General features: G+C 53.4%; 1 protein-coding gene across 1 annotated transcript; it reads right to left on the bottom strand.

The window, feature by feature from the left end:
- Window positions 1-2,573: 2,573 nt before the first annotated feature.
- On the bottom strand, window positions 2,574-15,850 carry CRYBB2 (crystallin beta B2). Its single transcript, XM_010992331.3, has 7 exons — window positions 15,731-15,850; window positions 11,809-12,171; window positions 10,259-10,338; window positions 7,331-7,449; window positions 5,873-6,005; window positions 4,616-4,758; window positions 2,574-2,838 (listed from the first exon to the last, which is right to left on the bottom strand). Exons 3-7 carry the CDS (start codon window positions 10,310-10,312, stop codon window positions 2,670-2,672), a joined length of 618 nt encoding a protein of 205 aa, XP_010990633.3. The 5' UTR covers window positions 10,313-10,338; window positions 11,809-12,171; window positions 15,731-15,850; the 3' UTR covers window positions 2,574-2,669.
- Window positions 15,851-19,628: the final 3,778 nt, after the last annotated feature.

The raw sequence follows: 19,628 nt of genomic DNA on the forward strand, positions 1-19,628 counted from the left end.
GTGCCTGCAACACTGGACCATGCCATGCTCTTTCTTGCCTCTCTAACTTTGTAAACTCTGTTCCCTTTGCCAAGACTGTTCTCCCCAAGATTCATCTGGAAAATGCCAGCTCCTCTTTAAACACCTGCACTTTTGGGGTCTACCCTCATGCCCCAGGCAGTAACTCCTGCCTCCCCTTGGTATCTCCGGCCCCCTCCTCTCACCATCTCTGTATTAGTGTCCCAGGGCTGCGGGAACAAGTACCACAAACAGAATGGCGTAGACAGTGGACATTTATTCTCTCACGGTTCTGTACGCTAGCAGCCCGAGGTCAAGGTGTCAGGATTGGCTCCTCCTAGGGGCGTGGGGGGAGAATCTGTTCCATGACTGCTGGCTTCTGGTGGTTTCCCGACAATCTTTCGTGTTTCAGGACTTCTGCTGCATCTTACAGGGCGTTCTCCATGTGTCTGTCTGTCTGTCTCCAAATTTCCCTTTTTCATAAGGACACTGGTCATGGTGAATTAAGGGCCCACCCTACTCCAGTTTGACCTCAACTAAATTTAACTAATCGCATCAGCAACGACCTTAATTCCAAAGCAGTTCACATCCTGAGACATCGGGGGAGAGGACTTCACCGCATGAATTTTGAAGGGGATACAATTCAACTCATAATAATCACCATGGTTCTATTCTCAAGAGACTGGTACCACCTCCCGGAGTGAAAGCTACCTGGGTGCTTACTTCCCTAGCATCCCCCACTCTGCCCACTCCAGGAACAGAACAGGCACTCTGCAAACGCTGGCAGAAGGATGACCATTCAGAAGCTGGCTCTGCTGATTAAGCGCTGATTAAAATGATGACCATGGAGGTGGGGACTAATCCTTTTAGCTCATTCAACAAGGTTTCCCATTTTCTAGATCTGAGAAACTGATTTTACATGGAGGTATAAAGGGACTAGCCGATTTAAAATGTCCCTGAAAAACAGGAATGATTTAAGGCACTTTCAGATTTATTACACAGCAGTGGTTATTAACACAGAGTGGCAAGAGTAGAGACACACAAAGGAACAGGGAAAAAAAGCCCAGAAACGGACCCTACACGTGTCAATTTATATGCGACACAGAGAACACTGCACCACGGTGGGGGAAATGGGCTTCTCAGTAAATTATTCCAGGTCAATGGTGGTCCAAAGTATTAAAAGAGAGAGAGAGAGAGGAAGGGAGGAAGGAAGGAAGGGAGAAAGGAAGGAAGGAAGGAAGGGAGAAAGGGAGGAAGAAAGAAAGAGAGGAAGAGAGAGAGAAAGAAAGAGAGAGAGAGAGAAAGAAAGAAAGGAAAAGAAAAGAAAAAAGAAAAATCAAAAAAGGAATTAGGTCCCTGCTACACAATAGACACAAAAAAATCAACTCTAATAAAACATTATCACCCTTCAAAAATGAATTTGAACCATGGACTCAGAAAGGCTTTTTTGAGATCATCTATTCAATTTATAGATGAGAAACCACATTTTCCAGGGGAGACTTGGGTAGTGTTGTACTTTCTTGGTCTGGAAGCATGAAATAAATCTGTTGTGGCCAAGCACATTTCAAAAAAAACCCAAACAAAAAACCAACTCCGGGAGGACTGAGACCTTAAATGGGAGAAGCACAATTTCCGAACTTTTAAGGGAAAAAAAGGGGGGGGGGTTGTATTCGTGAGAAATGGAGTGAGAAAGAATTTCTTCAAGAAGACCTGATAGACAGAAATGTTAAAAAAAAAATGAAGACACGATAGACAGAAACCGTAAAGGAACAGATGGATGTTAGAGCACATCACAATTTAAAACTACTATATCAAAAGATACTAAAGACAAAGCAAAAAGAAGGCACTCTCTGGGAGTGGAGATCTGCACAGCAGAAACCCAACCAGCGATTAACACGTACATGGAGAACGCCGGGGTACCTCATCTCGCCCTTGCTGTAACCCTCTTAGGGAGGTATTATATTTTTCCCCTATTTTTCCAAATGGAAGCATTGAGGCTCTGAGTCTCCATCACTGGCCCGGGCTCTGGAACAACTATTTGAACCCAGCCCTCAGCTGCTACGCTAAGTGACCACCGCAACCAGCCACCAACCAAGGGACCAAGGGCCACACAAAGCCACTTGCAGTCCTAGTGACCTCCCTCCAGGGTGGGGTGCGAACTGCAGGGCTATTGGCTGCTCTGGGCAGGTCCAAGAAAACCCCCAGGTTCAAGGTGATAAGGCAGTCCTGTGGGGTTGGCAGGCAGGGGGTTCATTTTTAAGGGCTGGGGCATCCATCACCTGCCCTTGAATGACTGTGCTCAGCAACCACACAAAAGGGAGTTCTGCGGTCGGCCCAGGCAGCCACTCATGGGGCAAAGGGGGTTGTCAGTCAGGAGAAAAAGCAAAGGCTCAGAAAGGTTGGACGATGGGCCCAAGGTCACACAGCTACACAGCTGTGGAGCTGTAAGTCTCGGTGAGGACGTCCTGCCCCTCAACCGGACACCTGGTTCTCTGGTCCTTCTCCGTCTCTGACACGAGCACTCACACACGGCGGCACCCGGGCTCCCACTGGGGAGAAAAGACACTGCCACCACCAACTTGCAAGTCACACTTTATTCACTCGCCAGGATGTCTGGGGTGGGGGGTCCTGGGAAGCAGACCAGGCCCCTGGGAAGGAGGAGATGAGGAGCATTAGCTGGAGGGGTGGAAGGCGCCCCGCTGGTGCCACTGCATGTCACGGATGCGGCGCACAGACTGCACCTGGGGCTGGGGCGCCCCGAAGTCACCGCTGTCCTTGTAATCGCCCTTCTCCAGCAGGTACTGCAGCCCGCGGTAGCCAGGGTACTGGTAGCCGACCCACCTGTGGGGCCGCGGGGGACGGGAGCAGCAGATGGAGAGACAGAGAGGGAACCGTTCAGCCACTGAGAAGGGTGGAGTCCCCCAGACATTCCACACTTCCCAGGTCTTGAGCAGGAACACCACCACCCTTCCCGGGTCCAGCCTCTTCCTTCCTCCTTTTGATGGGGAACTCACTACCTCCAGAAGCAACTTTGGTTTTTATTTTTTTTGTTCTTTCCCCTGCCCTTAATGGAGGCCCTGGGAATTGAACCCAGGACCTTGTGCGTGCCCAGCATGTGCTCTGCCGCTGAGCTCTACCCCACCCCACCCCCAGAAGCAAATTTTAACTAAAGGCCTGACACTGGGTTCAGAGGAAAGGGTGATCTAAAGCTCACTTAAGCTTCGAATCAGACAGGCCTCTTAGCCCAACCGTCAGCCCCACTGCAAGGCCAGGGGCGGTGGCCGAGGCCCCAGGAGCCCTGTCATCCCTCTCCCCTCTGAAGCCAGCACCACTCAGTGGGTCACTCTGTGCTGAGTACCTGATGAACATCAGTCTTCTCCCCAGAACACGTCGCACAGCCCTGGCCCCCACGGACCTGCCCGACCAGCCCCTGTGGGCACCTCCAGCTCTGCTTCTCAGCCTCGTGCCCCTATACCTCTGCAGCCCAGCCACTCTGTCCTTCATAGAGTCCTTCAGACTCCCCAGGCTCTTCCCACCACAGGACCTTTGTACGTGCCGTTCTCAGCATCTGGGATGTCCTTCCTTCTCTTCCTTACCCCCTGCAATTCCTACTCAGCTCAAGAGTCCCTTCCCTCAGGGAATGAGGCTGGATGTGTGTGGATTCCTAAATTATTAGGAGTTGCCCTCAAGCAGACTGTAGTGACACAATGCAGAGACCAGGTCTCTTCAAGCTACCTAGGCTTACTGACCACCTAACACAGTGCCTGGCCCATGACGTCTCTCAACAAGTTGAATCAATTAATGATTAAGTCAGTACATTACAAAGAACGTGAGTACAGAAATTTGCATGCTATTTTAAGAGTCTGACAAGCTCCAGAAAGCCAGTATGTGCTGGTAAACTAGCTCCCTTAAGGGGAAAAAGTCTTGATTTTCCAATTTCTGTGGTGTAGATACTTCTGCGACTGATTATTTCAAGCTACGAACGATTAAGCCACCAGCTCACAAAAATTCTAAGACGTTTTAACAGTCAGCTTTTGCAAGCTGGTACAAGCCGGCCCAGCACACAGCTGCCCGAAGCCCGTCTTCAGACTCCCTGTGGAACCCGAACTTTTCACCATGAGAAATTCCCCGATGCTGACGGCTGAGGTGTACGTGCCAAAGTTTAATTCAGTGGAGGAGGACGCCTCCTATTGCCAATCTCAGGAACTCATGCAGTAAAAGGCGAGCACGGGCTGGACTTCCGGCCTCGCCCAGCTCTGTCAGGGCCACTCAGCTCATTCCCACCCCCACCCCCGGGCCTCTGCCTTACCCCCGCCCCACCATTTACTGTCCTCCCCCTCCTCCCCCCGCCGCCACCACACCATTTACTGTCCTGCTCTCTGGGGCTGAGGTTAGGGCAAGGGTCCAGGGTTTCTCTCCCCCAAAGGTCAGGTATTGCCCACAAGACAAGTCAGGGTGGAACTGCGGGACTGAAAGCCACAAGAAGGCTGAAGATTTGCACGCCCATTTTCCAACAAGAAGACTGAGGTCAGGAGCATCCAAGATGACCAGCAGAGTTCAGGGCAGAAGAGGACTTAGAAGCCCGGGCTCCGGGCTCCCGGGGCGGGGGTGCACTCACGTGCCGCTCTGCACCCGCACAGAGGACACCTTCTCCTGGTAGCCGTGCGCGTGGAAGCTGGGCACGTCATCGTCTATGACCTCCATCTTCTTCCCCGTGAAGTTGGGGTTCTCGTACAGGATGATCTTGTGCTCCTGGCTGTCCTGTGGACAGGAGGCGGGGGGAAGTGGGTGTGAGCGAGGGGACCCACCCTCGTGCCCCGCACGCTCCACCTGCAGCCATGAGCGTGTCTACGACAACTGCATCCAACAGTGGCCATCCGTGAAGACCCCCCTGGGCTATCTTCACGTGACAGACACTCCGGATTCTGCACTTTGAGGAATATCTGATTGTGAAATGTCATTTCCCCTCCCACAGCCTCAACTCTCCTTTTAAAAATAAATGGCAGCCGGATACACACATACACACACAGGCTTATTGTGCCTCTAAGTAGACACTTGAAATATTTTGGCTTTCCTTCATCTCTACGTATCTTCTTATCCTCCCGTTCTGTGACATTTTTGTTAATCATCTCCTTTAATCCTTTAAACTACTCTTATGCTACTTGGCAGATGAGAAAACTAAGGCTCAGAGAGGTAAGGTGACTTGGCCAAGGCCATCCAGCTGGGAGTGCCAGAGCCAGCAGAGGAATCCACATCTCAGGAATGCCAAGTCCAGTGTTCTCCAATCTTCCATCAAGCTCTGGAGAGAACTAGACTGGGCTGGGGGGGCGGGGCTTGGGGTGTACCTGAGCATCTCTGGGCCCTTTGCCCTCCCAGAACACTCACACGCTGGTAAGCATCAGGATCAGAGAAGCACTGAGAGGTCTTCCTGGTATGAATTATGAACAAGAGCTAAACTGCCTTCCCACCACCCCAAACCCAGAATCTCTTTGAGTATTTATGGGGGGAATCGTATACTGAGCACTTGCTCTGTGACTGGAGGCACAAAGCCCTGGAGAGCACTGTCCACACAGACTACAATGTGCACAGTGACCCCTGGAGGATTTTGAATGGATCCCTTGAAGTTGTGCGATCTGGTGCCTCTTGGGCCAAGCAGGCTGGAATCTCAGGACAGTAGGCACTAATATCCCCATTTTACAGATGAGGAAAACTGAGGCTCAGGGAGGTGAAGTGACTTAGGTGAGGTCACATGGCCAGGAAGTCCCCCACCAGTCAGAAGGGGCATGATGCCAGAGGTGAAGGCTCCTTCCTGGTCCCTAGACCTCTGGCTCCAAGGGGGCCGAGAAAGGAAGAAGAGGAGGATCGGGGGGCTCACCACTTTGATGGGCCTCAGGGAGCTGAGGGAGTCCGTCCTTCGACTGCTGGTCCATGAGTCCCAGCGGGGGTACTCGCCCTTCTCAAACACAAACTGCTCTCCTTTGCAGTTGGCTTGTTCGTAGCCCACCCAGCTGCAGTGGAGAGAAAGAGACAGAGAGCGAGCAAGTCAGGCCCACTCCAGGCTCCCTCTGGTGGGACCCTGGCCACGCGCTTGGGCCCCAGAGCTCACAGCTGCTCTGCTCATCAAAACGAGCAGCAGCCTCCCCTAACTCCAAGCACAGCGAAGCCAAGAGTGGTGAGATTAGAGTTGTCTGGTTTTTTTGCACCAAACCATTTCTTCTTCATTTTAAATAATAAACAATAATTAATAAAAACATCAAAGTTAGATTTTTTAAAAGCAAGCAGAGGAACATAAAGTCTGTTTGAGAAACTCTTCCATCTAAACACTAACAAAAGACAACTGAAAAGCAGATGTGGCACTTCAGCGGTCAGAACTTCAGTCGTCCGGGGTGGGTACTAGCTCAGCCACCGGCACGAGGTCCCGGGTTTAAGCCCCAGTCCCTCCATTAAAACAAAGGAAAAGGCAACAACATTTCAGCCGGCCAGGAAGGTGAGCTCTCAGGCACACTGACGCCCCACGTGCATCAGGCAAGCGGGCCGTAGCAGGACCGCCGCCTTGGCTGTATTCTCCAGGTCAGCGTCACCACAGACAATTCTGCAGAGTGCGATGGCCCTGCTTGAATAAGGGTCACTCAGGACCCACATGAGACTCACTGACCTGCTGGCTGGGGGTCACCGGGGGCCACCTCTGATTCTGGAGGCTCCTGCAAAGAGGGAACCACACGGAAAGGCCTACAGGCTGTGCTCATCTACGTGACATGGTCCCAGGAGAGCCAATCCAACCAGCCCCTCCCCTTCTCTCTTGGGTCAGGGTTACCAAGCCTGCTGGCCCCCAAATGTATCAGTGAATCTGCTAGATTAAGTATCACCAGGATCTGGGAAGGGAGGGATGGATGCAGAGCTGGGATGTCCAGCTTTAAACCTCCCGGGAGAGTGAGGACAATTCGCAGAGCCAGAGACTGGCAGCTCTAAAAAAGTCCCTGAGAGTCCCTGTGTCCGTCTCCCTGCCTCAGGGAAGCAGCTGCCCTCGGTGTCAGGCTTTTCACATGAACTCTCTCCCTTCATCCCCAAGAGAACATGGTTATCCTCATCCTACAGAGGAGGAAACCGAGGCTCAGAGAGGGCAGTTTCTGGTCCAGCATCACACAGCCCAGAAGTGGTGGAACCAGGATTTGAATCAGCTGTGATGTCATAGCACAAGCTCTGCCAAGACCCCAAATCCTGGTCCCCTGATCGCACAGCCTAGGAGCTCAGTGAGAGCGGATCCCTCCAGCTCCACAGCCTGACTGCCTCACCTTGGCAGCCCCCGACCAAGCAACACCCCCCAGGTACATACGGTCCAGCCTGAACCAGGACGGAGGCGGCCTTCTCCACGCCAGTCTCCTTCAGGTTGGGGCAGGGGCCGTTGAGCTCGTGCGAGTGGCCCTGGAAGTTCTCCTGCTCAAAGATGATGATCTGCAGGAGGAGAGAGTCGGAACCCATCATGATGGGGAGGAGGGTGAGTGGGGCAGTGGGTGTGGAGAGGGGACTCGGAGAGCCTCAAAGGATGCTGAAGGCTTCCACGCTTGGGAATCATGAACCAAACATAAAGTCAGACAGTCCTGGCTCCAGTTACCAGCTGTGAGAACTTGGGCCAGTATTTCACCTCTCTGAGCCTCAGTTTCCACAGCTGTAAAATGGAAATGAAGGCAGAACCTACTTCATGGTGTTGCTGGGAAGATTCAGAGGAGCATAACTGTTAACACACCATGTCTGCTCTGGTGTGGGGGGCATAATTCAAGGACATGCTACGGATCCCAAGGGGGTAAGTGGCAAAGCTGAAATTGGAGCCCAAGCTTGTCTGATGCTGTTTCCAGTAGAGCAGCAGCACTTTGCCAACTCTAACACGCACACAAGGTACCTGGCATCCTGATAAACATGGTTTCCAAGGCAGCAGGTCTGGGGTGCCTCCCCTGGTTCTGCATTTCTAATGCGCTCCCAGGTGAGGTTGGTACCACTGGCCTGTGGACCACGGCAGGAGTAGCAAGATGCCAGACCATGCTGCTTAAGCTTCTTCTGCCCCCATTAGAGCTGGACCAGTACCACTGTATCCACCCCACACCCACAAATCACCCATAAAACTACACATACCTGTGCCCTTTTCTTGAGCCCCATGGGTTTTGCAGGCTTTCCTCCCCCTCGGGATACTTAAGAGGACTTCATCCCCTTGCCTGACCTGGTCCTCTCATCAGCCCAGGGAGGGGTTGGCAGGGTTCCCATCCGGGTAACTGAAGCTCAGGAAAATGAAGGGGCTCATGGCCAAGTGCAAACAGGGGGCCAACTGCCTGCTTCCATGAGTCCAGAGAGAATCTGGAGGCAAGCGTTTTCCAGCCACACATGCCCCAGGGAGCTGCCCCTGGATGAAGAGGCTCTCAGGAGGGGCAGCTGCACAATTCACATGGTCAGCACTGGCTAGGTAAACATGCCCCTCTCTCCCAGGCTGGGGATTAGCCAGACAAAGCCAGGGGAGGGAGGCACAGCAGGGCTCAGAGTCACATTCCAGGGGCTCAATTCAGCCTTCATGGTCACTGACTCGACCACAAATGGGTCAGGAGACCTGGGCTTTAACATCACTTCTGCTGCATCCAGCTGTGCAACCCCAGGAAGCCACGTGATTGCTCTGAGCCTCAGCTGCCCCATCTGCAAAATGGAGGACCATGTCTATTTTGTAGGGTTACAAGACTCAACAGCATGGAAGTCAGGGGCTAGTATGTTATGACCCTGGCCTGGGAGACCAGGGCTTGTAGGGGTGAAGAGTGAGGAAAGTCAGCCTCTCCATGCATTTGAAAGGCCTCAGAGAGCCCAGGAGTTCAGTATTATTATTTATCAACAAGTGGATGGTAAAAATTTACACATCACCCAATCCTTTGACCTGCACAGTCCAATATGGCAACCAATAAGCTACACATGTCTACTGAACACATGCTACTAATCTGAACTAGGATGTGCTGTATCAAATACACATCAGATGCTGCAGATTCAGTCTGAAAAAGAGAAGGTAAAATAGTTCCCTAATAATTTCTTTAATGACTATACATTGGGATATACTGGATTTAATAATATGACAATTTCTGCTATTTCTTTTTACTTTGTCAAAGGGACTCTTAGGAAACATTAGACTCCACATGTGACTTGTTTGAAATCTATTGGAGGGCACTGCTCCAAACCACTTCAGACTGGCCGCCTTGCTGCTCAAACTCTCCCAGCTCATTCTGACCTCTGGGCCTTTGCACTTGCTGTGCCCTGTGCCTGGAATTCTCCCCTACCCCTACTCCCTGACTTCCACATGGCTACTTCCTCACTTGTCTCCAGACTCCACTCCAATGTCACCTCCTCCAAGAAGTCCACCCTGGCTACTTTAGCTTACCTGTTCCCCATCCACCCCAACTGTTGGGAAGCCTACTCGTTTAGTTTCTTCCTAGCACTTCTCACTCCTCGAAGTCACATTTATTAGTTTATTGTCTGTATTTCTAGAAAGCCCCTTAAGGGACAGAATGGGGTGACTGGGTAAGGGGCTGTATCAGCTCAAGATTTCCAAGCTAGGGGGCAATCAGACAAAAGGGCAGATCCAGGATGGAATTCATGTCCGGGGCCCCTGAAGCAGAGGGAAACAGGAAGGCAGCCTGGTGGACGGCTGCTGGTAGAAGTCTGGGGGCAGATTCGGTGTGACAAGCCCCTGACTTTGGGATAAGGTCGCATCACCTTAGGAGAGAAGACAAAGGCGGCACCATTAGCTGGCATTAGGTGGACAATCACTGGCTCAGCCTGATTTCTTTGCTTCTTCGCAATTACCTTTTGCTGTGAAACCAATTCTCCCCATTTTACGAAGGAAGGAACTGAGGCCCAGAGAGGTCAAGTGACTGGCCTAGGTCACACAGCAGGTATGGAGTCAGGAATCTCAGCCCACTTCCCATTCACAAGCCCCCTTTCAGACTGGACTGAGGGTCCGCCCCAGCTTTGGGCACCCCCCCAGGCAATGGGGTGCAGGGCAAAGAAACTTGAATATCTGAAGCCAGAAGCATGCCAGTAATGGGCTGGGGAGGGACATTCTGAATCAGTGCCCCCCGCAATCCCAGTGTTCAAGTAGGGAAGACTGAGGCCCAGAGAGGGGCAGAGAGGGGAACCCCGGGAAGGAAGATGTCAACCCCACTTTACAAAAGAGAAACCAAGTCTGGGAGAGGCATGGTGCCTGCCACCCATCTTCCCCACCCTGCATGGTACCCACCTTGGGGTTGAGGGGCTGTGGCTTGCCCGCTTGGGTCTGGAGGTCTGAGGCCATGGTGGGCTGTCTCGTGCAGGACTGACCTGGAAGACACGGGGAAGCAGCAGTGAGGTCTCTCTGGGCCCTCGTCCCTCTCACTGGGGGTCCTCGGGACCCCGAATCCCATTTTGTCTCCCTGGTTTCAGAAGATCCTGGAGCGGTGGGGTCTGCAAAGCAGCTGCCCGAACGTCCATCCTTAGCTTCCCTTCTTTGGGTCCAGGCCAGCTCCGAGGGGGTAGGGGAGAGGAGAGAGATGAGGTCTACTGAACAATAAAGTGGCAGACTAGTGCTTGAGTGGGGCCCCAGGTGGGTCCTCATCACCTAGAACCAGACAACTGATGCTACATAGAATGCAGCCCCGTTGATTTTATGCAGAAATTTCTTGATTAAAAGAAAACAGTGTGGCCTGACAAAATCCATGCTTGATCAGTCTGTAGCTCCCAATCTGCCATCTCATAAAGTCCCCTGTACCCCCTGCCCCTCGTCCCCGACTTCCTCCTTGACTCCCCACCCCACACCCAGTACCCAGAACGCTCCTCTCCACCACTCGTCTTATCCCCTCCCCCATCAGCGCACACATCTGTTATGGAACTCATTCCACACCAGAGCAAAGACCTGAGTCTAAGGTAGAAGTTCAGACACCATGACAGGCAGAAAGGGGGAGAAATTCTTAGCGTCTGAGAACATCAGGAAAGGTGGCAAAAGTGTCGGTTTCTTCTTCCTTCCTGCAGGAGCGGGAGAGAACCCAGTCTATGTTCCCAGGGAAGAGGGGAAGCCTGTCTCCTTCTCCAGAGATTAACATCCAGCTTCCAGAAGCTCCTTCTATTCCAGAGACCAGGCCAGGACGTTCCCCAGAAAGAGGACATTCAACTAAGCAGTCTGGGAGCCAGCCCTCTGGGCTGGTCACTGTGCCCGAGACCCCACCATTACCGTCCCCTATCGGCATCCTCAGATCAAAGATTAAGCTCAGTTGGTTCAACTCACGGGCTGCCTCCGCCGCTTACCAGCATCGAGGCTCTGGGAAGGGCATCGTCTTGGCGCCTCAATTTCCTGCTCTGTAAAATGGGGACAGTGTGGCGGGACAGAGTGGGCGCCCAGGAACGTTTCTAGATATGGAGAGTGGACTCACCGCCCTTGAACGAAGCTGAACCTTCAGTGCTTTTATTCTTTCCACTCGCAAACCCTCAGCTATATTCTCTTCCTCTGGCAAAATGAGGATGCTGATGGACTGTTCAGTATCAACACAAAGCATCTTCAAAGTACACATTCTGGGCCAGGCGCTGCGCTGGACCACTCACCTACGTCATCTCTGAGCCCCACAGCCAACGAGGTTTTATGACCCCCTCTCTCCATTTAACAGAAAAGAAAACCAAGGCTCAGAGCCTTGACATCTTCGCCCAAAGTCACCCTGTCAGAAAGTGGTAGCATCTGGATTCAAACCCAGGTCTCCTACGCTCTCCATCAGGGATGAGGATGAGAGAAAAAGGCAAGACAAGCGAGAGAGGCATTCTTACCAGTGACACCAGCCCCTGAGAGTGCCCGTGAAGCTGGCTGGCGGGAGGTGGCATTTATACCTTCCCCAGGAGTGCTGGTGCCAAGACGGGTGACCACTGCGTCCCTGCGGAAAGCAGGGTGAGAATGCTGAATTAAGCCCACACCAAAGCCCGGGTCAGCAAATGCCCACAGACATTGTGTCTCTGCACAATAATGTCATTAGCTTTCAGATTCGGCCGCGCCAGGGTGGTCAGGTGGCCAGGCAAGGAGATGCCCGCTTTGCATGCATCAGCCTTCCCGCTGCCAGGACTCGGGCACGCTGGGTTCACTGGTGTGGTCAGTTGAGCCCTGGGGGAGGCAGACAGAGGCAAATCTCAGTGGCCCTGGGGGAGAAAAAAAAAACAAGCACAGGAAGTTGGTTTGGCAGGGTCCAGAATCCATCCATCCATCCATCCAAGTATTTATCACTTATGTACCTGATGCCAAGCTTGGCTCTAGTGGGTATGTCAGGGAGGGGATGTACCCCAGCCTGGAGCACCCAGGAAAGCTCCTGGGGAGGGACAAAATCCTCAAGGATGTGGAGAAATTAGTCTGGGAAGCCAGGATGGGAGAAGAGTTCCAAGCAGAAGGGGATCAGATAGAACACGCTGCCAGGGTATTTCAAGAAGACTTACAAGCAGGTTAATGCAGCTACAGGGTGGCCCGTGGTGGGGCAGGACCTGATCGCGCAGGGCCGAGGAGAGGGATGGTCATCCTGAAGGGCCCTGACAGTCCCAGCACCTACTGTTCCCAAGTGGGGCGCCCTAAGGACCCTCGGGCCCCGTGATTTGGAGAAACCTCTCCGGTCCCTACTGCCGGCCCCATCGCTGCCCCTGGGCTCTTGGCCTTTCCTGGCGCTCCTCCGGTTTGCATGGCTTCCCTGCAGCCTGCAGTGTGTCTTGACCGAATCCAAGGTCAGGCAGGAGAGAGGGGACGGCACTGGGGTTTGGAAACTGGGTTCGAGTGAGGAGACTTGCTCGTCCCACCTTCTGTGCCCGTGATACACACACAGCCACGCTGCTTCTCTGTAGCACTTCTCACCACCTGACACTGTTAGTCATAATTTGCTGTCCTTCCAATGGGAAGAAACGCATCATGATTGGGCGGAGGGGAGATAGCTCAAGTGGTAAAGTGCATGCTTAGCATGTGCAAAGTCCTGAGTTCAATCCCTGGTACCTCTTCTAAAAAAAATAAATAAATAAATAAACCTAATTACACCCCACCCACCAGAAAAAAAGCGCCTCATGAGGGAAGCGCCGTCTGGTTTACCATCTGAGGGGCTGCACCCCTCAGTCCCGCAGTGGATCTTACACAAAGGTTCCTGGAGCAACATGCCACGGTGGGCAGGGATGTGGCAGGAATTTTCACTACCCAAGTGGCCATTGCCATTTACAGGGTTAATCAGGTGGGTTCATCAGTTACCAGGGACTAATGAAGCACGATAATCATGAGGATTGGGTGATCGTGGGGGTGAAGCAGGGACTGGTTGCGCGGGGAATGCAGGCAAGCAAGAGAACAGCCATCTGGCGTGGCCTGACCCTACACCCCACCCCTACACACCCTGCAGTACAGACACCAGCGGCTAAAGAGAATCATGAGTTCAGGAGGGGGGCAAACATTGGAGCCAGGCGCTTATTACGTCAACTTTCATGGAATTCCGAGAGGCGGATGACAACGGCCTCTCGCAGCCGACCCAGCAGTCAGAATCGTCTCGGAGGAAGGTCATGCTTGTCACTCAGTCTGCAGGTTCCCTCTGCTCAGACTCAGGAGGAAATGTAAGATGTTTAACAGGCACAAGGCAGAGAAGATCAAGGCCGTTAAGCACGAAACAAGCAGAAGCAGTGCTCGGAGCTCCCATCACCCCCGCCTGTGGCTCTGTCCTGGCCTGGAGAACCCACCGCCAGCCTGCCCCAGTCCGCACGGCCGGTGCCCAATACTGGAGAGGCGGTGTAACGACGGACCACAGGGTACTACAGTGGTGACTTTCTCCAGCAGGGGCCTGGCCTAACTACCGCAGCAGTCCTAGGTAGATGGAAGACAAGTGAGATCTGTAAATCCATTTCTGATTTTATTCCCCACAAGGCAGCAAACCCAAACAGCAGGGGACTTACCTGCCGGTCTCAGGGCCATTTTATAACGTGTTCCCCTGGGGGTAGATCCCGTGTCAAGGGCAAAAGCAAGTCAACAATCCTTTGATGGTCAACAGTTGAGCTCGGATGGTGTTGACTGGTTGCCTCTGGGCTAATGTGGCGGGGGCACTGGGGCCACTGCTCCTGGGATGGCCAGTTACAGTGCCGGGGGCTTGAGTTAGCCTCCCAGCCCACGTGCTGAGAGCCGGTTTCGTGTCAGTTGTGTTTAAGTCCCTTCCTAGCCCGGCAGCAGTGGGGTTGTAAGGAAAAGCCAGTGGACGCAGTGGACGGCATTACTGTCGGCCCATTCCTGGACTTCATGGCCACTGGTCACTATGGATGCCCACGGGGGTCCCGAAGGTCACGCACAGCTGTTCTAGACCCGATAGTGGTTTATGGCTGGATGACTTGTTGGCCCTTTGTGGGTCTCCCACCTGTTGCACCGCGTTGTAGGCGGCGTGTAGCTGCGGTCCCATCACTGTGTCGTTGCTCCGCCCTCCCATCGCTGGGACTCGGAGCCCAAGGGCGCTCTGGTTATCCCGCCGTCGCCGCAGGCCCCAACCAAACCCCTCCGGGTTAACAGGCCATGTCCAAGTCACAAGCCTGTCCCCGAGGTAACAGCCCTAAAGCCTGTGTCTGCAGCTGTTTAGGGGTGGTGGGCGGGGGGCAGGCTTGTCTCACCGACCAGGCAGCCGCCAAGCACGGAACAGACACGCCCGGCCCCTGCGCTCGGCCCGCGGCCACCAGCCAGGCCCGGGCGTCAGCGGGGCCACGAGCCCGGGCTGCTGCCTTTAACCTGGAAGCACACGCTGAGTTAACAGGACGCCCTCGACATCATGGAAGAGAACGACGCCTCTGGTGGCGCTCCGCTGCCTCAGGGCCCCACGCGCGGGTGGACGCCGCCTGGGGACCCCACACCCCCAACTTCCGTTCCCGCCCTGCCTCCCCGAAGTCTCGGCTCTCGCGGGAGTTTCCTCGCCTCCTGACTGGCTGCCGGATGGCTGGGCCGCGCCCGGCAGGACCGCGAGCCTTGAGCCCGGAGACAGTGACAGGGACATCAGCGGTTATCAGACAGGGGGCCTTACACGCCCCAAACAAGGGGTCCTGGAGCGACTCCCCACCGTGTACGGCCGCCAGCAGGCAGGACTCGACGGCACTCTGCCCCACTCGGGGAGGAGGCGGCCACAGAGGGGGGACGACGTCAGGTGGGCTCATCCGTTACCGGGGGAACCAGGGCTGGGCACGTCCCTCACAGCCCCTCAGGTCAACGAGCTTCCCGAGGGTAGATGCTTCCCTGTGATAAACTAGCAGGTGGGGACGTTCTGGCCTAGCGATTAGAAGCATCAATGGCAGTGGCAGGGGGCAGGCACGTCCGCCTGAGTAGGTTGTAGGTGGAGCAGGGGTCGAGCAAGGGATGGACAGAGAGCAAGACAGCGGCCATCTGGAATGGCCTGACTCTACACCATCATGTCCCCACAGCCCAGCGCCTGACACATGGTAGGTACTTGTTTTGTTTTCTAGGACTGCCGTAACAAAGGGCCCAAAACTAGTGGCTTAAAACAACAGAATCTGGGGATATAAAATGGTGCAGCTTCTGTAGAAAACAGGATGGTGGTTCCTCAAAAAATTAAGCATAGAATTCCCGTGTGATCCAGCCTTCTGGGCTTATACTCATGAGAATTAAAGCAGGGACTGCAGCAGATATGGGTACACCCGTGATCATAGCAGCATTATGCCCCAGTCGCCAAGAAGTGGAAACAACCCAAATACTCACTGAGAGACGAATGGATGAACAAAGTGTGGTCTGTCCTGACAATGGAATATCATTCAGCCTTAAAAAGGAAGGACATTCTGACACAGGCTACAACCTGAATGAACCTTGAGGACATTATGCTCAGTGACATAAGCCAGATCCAAGAGGACAAATACTGTGTGCCTCCACTTCTATGAGATTCTCAGTGCAGTTAAATTTAGAGACAGAAAGTAGAATAGTGGTTGGTAGGGTCTGGAGGGAGTGGGGAACTGGGAACTACTGTTTAATGAGTACAGAGTTTCAGTTTTGCAAGATGAATAACACTTCTGAAGACGGATGGCGGTGATGGCTGCACAATGGTGCGAATGTGTTTCATGCCACCAAACCGTCCACTTAAAAATGGTTAAAATGGCCAATTTTATGTTATGAATATTTTACTACAATAAAAATGTCAAAAAAACACGTCTGGAAATAACATTGTCTTATTGTGAAAGCCCAAAGTCTGAAATCACCTTCTTGATACTACAATGGGGACAGTCCTTTGTGTCCCCAAATACGAAGTTTTTTGATTCTTAGATACGTTGGAGCCAGAACTAAAAGGAGCCTTAGAGACCATCAAGCTGAGAATCTGTCCCTTTTATCAGCACCAACACTCCTGTCTCATGACAAGCATTTTGTGACAGCCCCTTCACTTTCTTGAAACAAAATTGAAACAGTAAATCACCTACATACATCCTTTCAGAATATATGAATAATAAAATGTCCTAACTATAATATAAAAGGATAACAAAATGCAATGTAGTGTAATATATTTCAATACCTAAAGGCTTGAACACAGCTATACCAGAATGATGCACACAAGGACCTGGATATTTGTGCTACTTACAATGGACAATTTTGGATAAGAAGGTAATATCGAAATGAACGTTTGACATTTTCATATGCCTGTGGAGAATCATGTTGAACATAATACAGCCAGACATGCAGGTTGACCCGGAGGTGATTTATTGGTGATGCAAACATGGCAGGCAACATTGTCACGAACTCCATGATTTTCCAAAATGGGGATGCATGGTTGGTCAAGTTCCCAGCTGAGGGTAGGGAGCTGAGGGTATTTATATGCTGATTCCCGGTAGCCATTGGAAAAAGGCTGCTCCTGGTAGGTGTTAATTTCCCAGAATTCCGGCTTCCCCCCGGGACATGCAGATGCTGGTTGCCAGAAGTGATGCTCACACACCACCGCTGTAAGTTCTAAGGGATATGGGGGAGCACCCCTACCATCCAGGGGCAGATAAAAGACGTACAGGATAACCACTGGAGAGAGGGGGCAGCTGGCAGCAGGGAGTGGCAAGAGGACCCTAAGAGAGCCAGGCATGGGGGATGCGCTCACTGAGACTTGCCAATGGTGGACCCCAAGGAGAATGCCCACAGAGCCTGCCGCCCAGCTCCCAAGAGTCTTTGAGCTGCAGTCCTGTCTCCATGAGTCCTCCTCACCCTCGGGCCCTAATCTCCCCACGAAGCCTCATCACAGCTTGGATTCCCCGAGCCTGCTGCGGAGCCTGGTCTCCATCTCTCCTTGCTTGCACTGGCGTCCTTAGGATGAAGCCACATTATTGAGTAGCTGGAAACTCTCTCTGCTCCACACAACCTTGGAGCTCATCTCTGGGGTCATCGCTTTTAATGATGATGATGAGCCCACACTTTTTCATCTGTTGTTCTCATCCCTTTCTGCGCAGTAAACTTAGGTTAATACTCAACCAAAGAGATAGGCAGTGTTATTAATTCACATTACAGACGAGGAGACTGAGGCACAGAGAGCTTAAGTGACTTCCCCAGAGACACACAGTAAGTGATGGAGCCAGGAAGGAACCCAGGTGATGTGGATCAAAGGCCCCTCTCAGTCACACTGCCTCTAATCCCGCTAATCAATTCACTTGGACTGCCTCTAACCATTAGTCTACACTGCCTCTCAATTAGGGAAAGTGATTTCCTGGCCCTGAACGTTGCCCTTTTGTCGCTGAGGGATGTTTTTGTTTCACTGTCCTGCTCAGGCTCTGCCCCTGCCTTAGCCGGAATTTGAGTCTAGGCTGGAGTTCAGAGCAGCCTTTTGGAATCAAGCAGGCCTGGGGTCAGATCCCCGCTCTGCCGCTCGCTGGCTGTGTGACTTCTGCAGTCGGCTCCCCCTCTCTGTGCTTCCATGGGCTTGAGGAGGACTGAATCGGTAACGCTTGGGAGTCCTTGCAGAGAGCAAGCGAACCTTGACACAGCCGGTTATTATGGGTTTGGGCTTTAGGCAGAGTCACTGGGACATCAGCGACCTCCTGGGTCTGCCCTGGATGTGGGGGCCCAGCTGAACCCCACCTTTAGAATCAGCCCAGCTCCAGAGCCTGAACGAGTCTGGCAATTTATTTCAGCACCCTGGGCCTCATTTTCCCTCTCTGCAAATGGGGGTCATTATCACCCCCCCCTTGATTAGAGAGAATACAGGAAAGCAGCCGTGGGCTCGGTGAAGTGGGGGGGGGGGTAGTGTGGCCACTGTTACTACTGCTCTGATAGTTGCTGCTGTTTCCTTTCCCGTGATGGCTCCCTGCCCCTGACAGATACGTCAGAGTGGGAGGGGAAAGGGGGCCGGGGCTCAGGAACGGATGGTCTAGCGCCTCGTGCAAACAGCTCTACCGCTCCCTGCCTGTGCCGCCCTGGGGAGGTGGTACGGCCTCTCTGAACCTCAGTTCCCTCATCTGTTAAACAGGCTTGATAACGTGCCCGCCTTCCAAGGGCGTCGTTACCATTCAACGCGGTGATGTAGAAAAGGCCCCCTCGCTGGGTCTGGCATTCAGTAAGCCCTGGTTTATGAAGTTTAATAAGGCCTCTCTGTGAGCGGGAGGAAGGAGTGGGTCGTGGGGGAGGAAGGGGCGAGGAGGGGTGGGTGTTGCCGTCCCCCCCCCCGCCCCCGTCGGGGGAGTCAGCTCCTGCCTTTCACCTGCCTCCTTGCTGGGCATCCCTCACCCACCCAAGCCTGAGGCCCCACCCCGGCGCTCCCCTACACACCAAAGTAAAAGTAATTCAAGGTGATTTCTTGGCTGGGCCTAGTTTTTTAAACACGTGGGCTGAAATGACTGTATTATTTTTTAACGGGGCCCCCACAGGCCTCCCACACACCAGCTGCGTCAGCGTGGGGAGGCTGTAGGTGGCTGGGACAGGCTCCGGGTACGACAGGGAAACAAAGTCAGGGTTCGCTCGTGGAGGTGGGAGGGGCGGGGGCTGGTCTCTGGGCCTGCGGGAAGCCAGCTGTCACCTGACTGCCAGAGGGGAGACTCCCCACCTCTTCCCACTGGGGGCACGGGGACTCACACGTATACCTGGCACTGCCGTGGTGCCCCCCCTTAGGCCAGATGAAGCCACTGAGGCTCAGGGCAGGGATGCTCGGAGGTGGGAGGGGATGGGGCTCAGCCCCGAAGCTGAGGCTGCAGAAGACCTCTGGGCAGGCAGACATTTACTGATGCAAGGAAGAGAAACAGTCCGGGGCACAACAGCACCCTGGCTCACCTGAATCTCTGCAGGTGCCCCCGGCAAGTCTCCCCACGTCCCCTTTGGCCCCGCGGTCACTGCTCTGAGCCACGGCCAGAGTCATCGTATTAAACCCAAAGGCGGATCATGTCTTATTTCGTTCAAACTCTCCATGGCTCCCACCTCCCAGAGAAGAGTCAGAGTTTCCCAGAATCTGTAGAGCCCTAAATACTGACCCCACACCTTCTCTGACCCCCCTCCCCATCTCTCACTTAGCTCTTTCCAGACCTGGGGCCTCCTTGCTTGTCTCCATCACTCAGCCATACTCCTGCCTACGATACTTCCCATCTGTTCTTCCTCTGCCTGGAACGTCCTCATGACTCCTTCATGCCTGAGCTCAAACGTCACCTCC

This window comes from Camelus dromedarius, chromosome 31, assembly GCF_036321535.1.
Source record: "Camelus dromedarius isolate mCamDro1 chromosome 31, mCamDro1.pat, whole genome shotgun sequence".
NCBI lineage: Eukaryota > Metazoa > Chordata > Mammalia > Artiodactyla > Camelidae > Camelus > Camelus dromedarius.